Below are 9002 nucleotides of genomic sequence, written 5' to 3'. Positions count from 1 at the left end.
AGCGGAGAAAATTGCAGATGGCTTTCCCAGTCTTTGATAGGGGAAAAGGCTGCGCATATGATTCAACCCTGCTTAGAGGCCTGGAATGCCTGGGGAAAGCCTCATAAACATTGATGCTCGGGGCCATACTGCGGCCAAGCGCCACACCTCAGAACCTAAAAGGCCAAAGGAAATGGTAAAATGGAAAGATATCTTAACTGGTCTTTGGAGAGGCCCGGATCCTATTCTCATAAGATCCAGGGGAGCTATATGTGTTTTTCCACAGGATGAAGAGAATCCCCTGTGGATCCCGGAAAGACTCACACGAAGAGCCCCTTCGGACCCTCAAAAGTCGGAACTCCACCCTCTCCCCGGGAGTTGAGAGCCACTATTATCCAGATTAACTCCTGTCCTTGACAGAGGGACTGTCATCATGGATCGCTTCAGCTGTCTCCTATTTTAAGGAATGGGTGGGGATGGGATTGTTTGGTGCAGCCGTTTGCTGCGGATTGATGTTGCTTCTCTGGCTGGTCTGTAGGCTCAGGGCTCAAACTAAGAGAGACAAGGTGGTTATCGCCCAAGCGCTTGTAGCTTTGGAACAAGGGGCTTCCACTGATATTTGGCTAACTATGCTTAAGCAATAGGCCACCGGCCAGACAGCTCTTGCACACCCGGAGCCTAGGCTCATTGCACAGGGTAGAGTGTCTGGTTTGAGCAGCCCATGAGGGATGTTGGGCAAGGCATCGCACAGAGAGTTGCCCAGTATGCAGGCTTCTCTGGGAGGCATGTTGTCCTGCATAAGGGTTGCCTGCCCTAGTCTCCCTTTCCCAGAAAAACGGCAGAGGACAGGTCGAGAGCGCTTCGGGTCAAGCTAACAGCCTGATGGCGACTCTTGTACACAGTCTTAATGTTTGATTGGGAAGGTACAACCTCTGCCTCTATCCCTCAACATATGGGTGACCTATTTGCTTGTAAAAATATAAAGCCTTATCATTAATTAATAAAAAAAGGGGGAGATGTAGGGAGCCGTCCCTGCATTCTCCATTACAATGATGGCGCCTGCAGGCACTGAATGTAAACAAGATTATTGCGCAGGCGCTGGGTAATTTTCCATTCCTTGATCTCTGCCTATTCCGTGGCGTCATATGGCCTTATGAGCTGCAGCCAATCATAGGGTGACACATCCCAGGCGGCGGCTGCCAGCCTTTATTAGGGGCTGGGACTCTTGGCTCGGGGTCTCCGCTCTGGTAAGCTTATGCTCTCCTCTCAAGATGCATTAAAGCTTTACTGCAGAAGGATCCCAATGTCCTGTGTGGTTCTTGCTGGCGAGACTATTGCGCGGGACAGTCAGAGGTATACCCACATAGGGACTATGGATTCAAAGAGTAGTTGAAATGTTAAGTGCCCCATATGGACCATACTAGTAAAAGCAAGGAAGACAGTGGTGCTGAGTTTGACTTGAATGGTGTGGGTCCCTTGAACAAGAACTTCCAGTGAGATGAATATTAATATGTGGCCTAGAGATTATTGTGGTGATGTTTTGGTGAGGAACATGGTAGCTCTTTGCCCTTATCTGAAGAGTCTACCTGAGGCTAAATTAAGGAGATTTGGGTTAATCCCTTTGGCAGAAGAAATCTCAAACACCCTAGTATAGACTCTCTCATACTAATATTAGCGGTTACTCTAATGATGACTTATGATGGAAAGGAGCAAAATGAGCTAGAATAATACATGTGGTAGAAGAATTTGAATAGAACAAGACCACCAGTAAGTGAAATGGATATAAATCCCATGTTTAAGGAAGTAAACAGAATAAGACATGGGATAAAGGGAGTGGTGACCTTAGGGCAATATCCCTCCCAATGAAGTTTCAACTAGTAAAAAGGAATTCAGGAAAACCTTACTGCCTGATGTAAAGTTGTACACATTTAATCCCTTCTCTGGTAAGGAGGAGGCTGGTGGATCTCTGAGTTTTAAGCAATCCCTGTCTAGAGAACCAATTGCAGAACAGTCAAGTACAGGCAGTGTAGGAAACCATGAAAAACAGAAACCTGGTTAAGATGTAATGAAACAAGGGGGCCATGTTCAAGCCTCAGCAAGCAGCAAAACTCGGTGGATTCAGCTACATGGTTCTGCTTTAGTGTTCACGGAGGAAAAAAGGCATTATGGACTCTCCCTCACCACGGAAAGAATGTGAGGACAGGATTATGAGGGATATCCATGAATGAAGGAATACATAGGCCATTGCAGAAAAATACATATGTGAAGCTTGGATTGCCTAGAATACCACAAGGTGTTGCAGATATGTGGCTTTTTTGGAGTAGGAAAGACTTGTTGGAGGAAGTGTGTCACTATGGAGGTGAGTTTTGATGTCACATGTGCTCAAACCATGCCCAGTGTCTCAAACCACTTCCAGTTGTCTGCAGGATCAAGATGCAGCTCCTTACCCAGTCTCCAATCTTTTAGCCTAATGTCGGTCTCCATCTCACCATGTCTAATATAAAACATGTGATGCTGTATGCAACTCAAATAAATAGTTCTCTTTATAAGCAGATTTGGTGTATATTCTCAGCAGTAGAAACCATAATTAAGTATGCATGCTGCATGCTAATTAACATCTGTTTCTTTGTATTTTCATTATAGGGAAATTGGTACCTAGCAGGAGCTGGAACATATCTGTGTATCAGGGCCGTAGCACTTGAGGAGGGGATACACAGTAGAACATGTAGACACACAACTTATTCTGCCATAGTAGTCTTTGAAGGTAGGAGAGTGTATTCTGTGCATGACCTGTCACCTAGCTCATCATGTGGAGCTTAATTGGAGAAAAATATAGCAGAACATGACACTTACCCTGTATGAATACGAGGACTACCATGGTCATGCAGGCGTTATGTAGAAGGTTGTAAAAACTAATTGGATATATGTAAGTGGTCTTTAAGTTCATGGAGACAGTTAATGTACCAGGGCTTGATATGTAGATTTGTATGCATATGTGCAATTTTTCTGGAGGAGAGTGGCTACCTAGCAGAGACAGAGTACCAAAGTATATATGGTCCTCTCTGTATGATGCAGGGCATGCCAAATGGATCCTGTAACGTAACATTGGTTCTGTGTATGTGCGTGTGCATAGAGAATGAGAGAGAAGTTAGGAGAGGAGAGAATAGATGCAGTGTGTTGTTTTGGAAGTAGGGAAGGGAATACCTAGCAAGACATGACAAATACTATATGATTAAGTGGGGCTTCATTGTAAAAGAATGTGATACTAAACAGGTCCTGAAGCATACACATGTGGAAGTCTGGGACTTTATGGTTTTATAGCTGGCAAGCTCTGAAAATTTGATGTATGTGTCCATGCATTCAAGTGTGTGTTTGTGTGTGGCTTTGAGTATAGGGGAGAGAAACCAAGCAGGTGCCCTTTGAGACAGTACATTTTACATTAACTCCAGGATATTTATTAATATATAATAGAGAAAATACAATGGAAGAGAACATCTAGGTGGGCAAAGCAAATGGGTCTTTATTAACTGCACAGTCCTGTCTTTTCTTTGTAGATTTCAGGAGGATCCAGCACTCACCATGGGGTTGTGGAGGAGCAAATCACAGTGCCCTCAGTGCAAAGGACATTTGCTTGTTGATCAGGTTCTAGGCCCTGAATGGGATGTATCCAGAGGTTGTGTGTCCAAACTTGTCCTGTCCTTTGGGCATGTTGACCTCATGGATGGTTGCTCTGTGGAGAAGTCCATGTTTAGAAATCTGGTGGTTGTTTGATTGAGGGTTGACTCCCATGAGGAGAGATCACCTGGCAGGCTGTCCACAGAATTCTTGTTGACAGCTGTCCCCAAAGGCACTGATTGTGACATTAACCATAATGACTCCTTCTGGGAATATTACATCTGATCTGGGCTTCAGTTCAAGGCAGTAGCATTTATTGACCATGATCTAGATTCACGAACTCTTTACTCATTCTTTCATACCATCTGACTGAAAGTGACTTTTCCCTGTTTCTACAATTGATGGAAAGGCTGGTTCACTGGCTCTCCTCTACAAGGGGAGAAGTAGTGGTAGAGCATGAAGAGGTCTGCTGATCAACCTGGGCTTCTTACTTTGATGATGACTGTCTCAAGCTCAACTTGTGTTTTAGAATATTGAAAGTCATTGATTTTTTTTATTTGGTTGCTTGTGTCTTAGCGATGACATAATCTCTTTGCAGGTATAGCCAACTGTTTTAGTAGTCACTATGAACCTGGATAGGATATTTTTTCATCTCCAAAGGAACCAGGGCCCAGGGATTTTAAGATTATGAAATCATTTTCAATGATGTCCTCTTCAACCTGGTGACCTTGTTGCTTTCTTCACTTTCAAAAACTTTATTCTGTGGGCAATTTCTGGAGAAATCGATGCTAGAAGCAAAAACAAAAGTAATTTCAGGATGAAGGTTTACTGCTGTGAATGGTCTACTATGAAATTACACATAGCCCAAAGAAACATATGATGTAATTCAATGACACCCAGACACTAGAAGACCCAACCTCAAAGCACTACATGAGAAATCATTGCAAATATCAAAACTGGAATCACTGATGTGTATATTTGAAGGACAATCCTGGGTCCAAAGTAAACATGAGGAGGTCATTGTCAAGAATGTATCAAGATGAAAAACCCTGGCCAAAAGTGATCAAGAGACAGGATACAAATTAAATTCGTAGAAATAAAAGTTAAGTCCTAAACAACTTCAAATCCAGAGGGTCTTTCATGGAAGTTTCAACTATTAAACCATAGGACACTACAAAGTATGAAAGGACTTCCTAGATATGTGTGAAAATTGAAATCTGATAAAAGAAAAACACTTCAACACCTGAGGCATAAGCAACAAGCGTGGCTGCTAACAAAATGACTCCAAACAAGGTTGAGCCCTGCTGTCTAGGATCCCCTGAATCTATCAAATCTTTGGAGAAGAAAGAACACCATACTGGAGGGATTTGTGTCACAGCGCAACACAAGCTAGAGTCTTTAGAGAGGAACAAACCTCAGTTGAGACAATGGCTTCATGAGATACAGCTGTTAGGCATTTTCAAATAGCTCATCAATGTAGCAGGACACAGCCCATTGGGACTGGTTCTCTGCCTACTTGGACTTTTATCCTGGGTTCTACACTAAAATAGGTCAGTAATCAGCACCCTTCCTTGGGTCTAAATCAGCTCGGGCCTCAAGGAACCTGCTCTGTTTGAGTTCCTGTCATGACTTCCTTTAGAGACAAACAGCAATCTTGGAAGTGTAAGCTGAAAAACCCTTTCCTTCTGAACTCTATTTTTGGTCAGGGTGTTTTGTTGCAACAATAGAAACCCCAAGACAAAGACCAAGTTTACAGAAAATACTTCTTGAAAGAGAGAGGAAAGGAATGTCTCCAAACTGATCCCTGGGCCATATTACCCTGAGACTGCAAACAAATAAGCACATAAATAAAGTACAAACTGGTTTCCTCCTAAAAGTAGATAAGAAAGTCATTAATGAGAATCCTTGATACTTCACCTCCATCTCAGCAACACACTGCAGATCCCTTTGTTCACAATAAAAAATGCCTCAACCAGGAGCAGACATATTTTATGTTGTCTGGGTTATGAGGTTTTTTTTTGAGGCCTATTAATGTTTATTTACATGCAGGAAGTTCATTTCTATAAATCAACTAGGTCATCAGTATGACAAAAATATTCAACTGAAAATTTTTCCTCGTTGGGATTTGAAAGTTGCACACAAGGAAAGTGAAGAGATAGAAGATATACCTGGTACCAAACAGAGAAGAAAACCTCAGGCTAGCCCAAACCAAAACAGAAATAATTTCCAAGACCAAATTTATTCCAGAGAGAAAATAAGAAACAGCTTAATTTCTTGACTATCTGCTCAGGAAATCCCCCATTCAATACTGCCAGGCTATTAGGTGCTAAATCATCTGTCATCATGCAGTGAGCTACACATGCATACCGCTAGTACTGGAAGGCTACAATTTTAAGTTTCAGGACTTTACAATTCAGATACTAACACACTTCTACCTGGATGGTATTTTTCAGATCCCGAGTAGATCAAGATAGTAGGGTGGACTAATTCAATACAGAAATCACATAGATGTTTCTTAGTCAATAACAAAAAGCAGCAATTATCTCAAAAAATGACTTTACCAAAGTCCACATGTTTAGAAAACTGGCACAGACACAATCAGTTAAATTGAAGCAACTCACCCCTGCTGTAAGTAGCCATCTGAAAGGAACCCAAACTGCAAGAGCAAGCCAACATTCTACTAGCTAGGCTGAGAAGGACAGGCATGACAGTAGGTACCTGTATTGAACCCCCATGGCGGTCAGCGGCCAAGTGAGACATCAGGAATGAGGTATTGGTCTGCCAGCTGGGCTGGATTTCCCACTCTCCTGGGCACTCTGATGATGCAGTCTGATTTTGAAGAGGCTGTTGTGGTGGCCGATCCCTGTGTGTGTGGCTTTCTTGAGTTATTGCTGATGCACCAGAATCTACATGAACTGATCCTACTGGAGTACTAATAGGCCTTCCAACCCAATCATAGGCATAGTCAAAGGTGTAGCCTTTCCGTTCAAGCAGATCTGTGAAGAGGTTCCGTAAATACTCATAATCAGGTTTTTCAAAGAAGTCTAATCCCCTGACATATCGAAGGTAGGTTGCCATCTCCTCTGGGAAGTTCTCACAGAGAACTTGGATGGGAGTATTCCTTTTGGAATCACCAATTTTTTGATGTCTCTCTTTTAATGTATCAGCCTTGAGTTCTTGCCAGGGCAGGCTGCCGCGGAGGAAGTACATGAACATATGGCCTAAGGCTTCCAAATCATCTCGCCGGCTTTGCTCTTTGCCCAGATGCGTGTTGATAGACATGTATAGTGGAGTTCCAGTTAACCTTTTGTGCTCTCCGTAAGGTATGTGTTTTTTGGTTTCAGGATCAATGTATTCCTTGGCCAGTCCAAAATCTATTATGTGTATTACATGTTCTTTCTTATTACCTTGTCGGCCAATCAAGAAGTTTCCTGGTTTGACATCTCTGTAAATGAGATTCTTTGAGTGTACATACTCCATTCGAGAAAGCAACTGGATGGCTGTCATTAACACTGTCTTCAAAGTAAATGTTCGGTCACAGAGGTCAAATAAGTCCTGTAAGCTAGGGCCAAGGAGCTCCAGCACCATGGCGTTGTACTTCCCACATGTTCCAAAGTAATATACCTGTGGGATGCCTTCACCTGCACTGCCAAGCTGTTCATAAAACCTGTACTCTAAATGAAGTTTTGGACGACCGGATTTTATTTGTTCCACTTTAATGGCTACATATTCATTGGTGTAGAGGTTTTCACCTAATCTGAGCTCTCCAAATTTCCCACATCCTATCTTCTTGCCAACCCTGAAGTTGGGTCCCACCATGAGACCCCCAGAGGATGCTGAGGTGCCAGATGGTCTGGAACAGTGTGTATACCTTTGTGCCATGGTTTGAGTTGTCCATTGTCTGTCATCTTTATCCCTGTTAGAATGGTCCATGGTCCTACACCACAGTCTCTGAACAATGTGTGACCTCAGTGGGTATAGCTCTCTTCAACACAGAAGTATGTCCAAATTATCTGCAATCAGAGAATGAGAATGATGAGTTTTGGCACCATATTTATGCTTCTAGTGTACTTCCAGGAGATGTACACTAGATTAGCTCTTGAAGAACATATACTCTGTAGGTCTCACGCATAGGAGGACATTTTGTAACCAGTATTGGCCACCCTCCTTGGTTCCAAGGGGGCAGGCGCGGTCCCCTCTCCGAGAGAGGCTGAGTGCTTCTCTCAGTCACCCTTAAGCGATGGATCCCCTTTCCCAGGAGCAGGAGGGAGAGGAGGAGGCAGAACTTTTTTTTTTGACAGGGTTTCTCTGTGTCGCTTTGGAGCCTATCCTGGAATTAGCTCTTGTAGACCAGGCTGGTCTGAAACTCTCAGAAATCTGCCTGCCGCTGCCTCCCGAGTGCTGGGATTAAAGGCGTGTGCCACCAACACCTGGTGTCTGGGTCTTGAGGAAGCAACAATATGAGATTTTGCCAAAGTCATAGTATCAATCACAAAGATATCCTGGAAAAAGTGAAGTAGTGTTTCCTAAATCAGTGGGATCCACCCACCCATAGACTGCCAATGTCCCGATTCCAGTCCTGCCAACATCTGGGGGTCTACATAAGCTTGGGCTTGTTTGCAGCTCTTCCTCTGCCCAGCTAGGGGTAGGTAACCTGAATCCCAGGAACTGCTCATGGGGGTTCCCAATTCAGTGGGATCCAGCCCACCCAGAAACTTCCAAGTCTCCAATATCATTTCAGCCTCCATCCATGGAAATAGATGAGACATCAGAGTATTGGACCCGTTTACACCTACCAGAAGGGAACCTTGACCCATACCCACCAGGAGAGGAAGAGAGTCCTTTTACACCCACAGGAAGAAGGGATGGGAAGAAGACAATATAAAAATACATTCAACAACAGAAAAACCCAGATGAAACTACTAGAATCTAGGGACCCTACACCAGCACTACCTGAACATCACAACACAGATGAAGCAGAAGAGAATGAACTTAAAAACATATTTATGAAAATGATAGAGGGCCTCAGACAGGATATGAGAAAACCCATTAAAATATGAAGGAAAAAAAACCAAAAAATTCTAGAAATCAACAAATCTCTTAAGGAAAGCCAAGACAATACAATCAAACCGATGAAGGAAACAATTTAAGACCTGAAAACTGAAATAGAGCCAATAGAGAAAACACAAATCGAGGGAATTTGGAAATAGAAAAGCTGGGTAAACGATCAGGAACTACAGATGCAATCATAACTAAGAAAATAAAAGAGATGGAAGGGAGAATCTCAGGTGTTGAAGATACTTTAGGACAAATAGACTCATCGACCAAAGAAAATCTTAAGTCCAACAAATCCCTAACACAAATTATCCAGGAAATATGGGACACTGTGAAAATACCAAAACTAAGAA

The 9002-nt window shown here is 43.0% G+C and overlaps 1 protein-coding gene across 1 annotated transcript; it reads right to left on the bottom strand.

Annotated features, from left to right (window-relative positions):
* Nucleotides 1-4349: 4349 nt before the first annotated feature.
* LOC113832236 (casein kinase I-like) lies at nt 4350-7527 on the bottom strand. Its single transcript, XM_027386703.2, has 2 exons — nt 6313-7527; nt 4350-4382 (listed from the first exon to the last, which is right to left on the bottom strand). Exons 1-2 carry the CDS (start codon nt 7525-7527, stop codon nt 4350-4352), a joined length of 1248 nt encoding a protein of 415 aa, XP_027242504.2.
* Nucleotides 7528-9002: the final 1475 nt, after the last annotated feature.

The sequence above is a fragment of the Cricetulus griseus genome (genome assembly GCF_003668045.3).
Source record: "Cricetulus griseus strain 17A/GY chromosome 1 unlocalized genomic scaffold, alternate assembly CriGri-PICRH-1.0 chr1_1, whole genome shotgun sequence".
Lineage (NCBI taxonomy): Eukaryota > Metazoa > Chordata > Mammalia > Rodentia > Cricetidae > Cricetulus > Cricetulus griseus.
Note: the sequence above shows the minus strand (reverse complement) of the source record. Positions and strands in the feature narration are given on the sequence as shown.

Excerpts from the sequence above, each read along its gene's own strand:
- LOC113832236 (XM_027386703.2), bottom strand. The coding sequence starts at position 7,527 with ATGGACCATTCTAACAGGGATAAAGATGACAGACAATGGACAACTCAA. Across the intron at positions 4,383-6,312 it reads GCCATGGGGGTTCAATACAG|CATCGATTTCTCCAGAAATT; the intron begins GTACCTACTGTC and ends TTTTGCTTCTAG.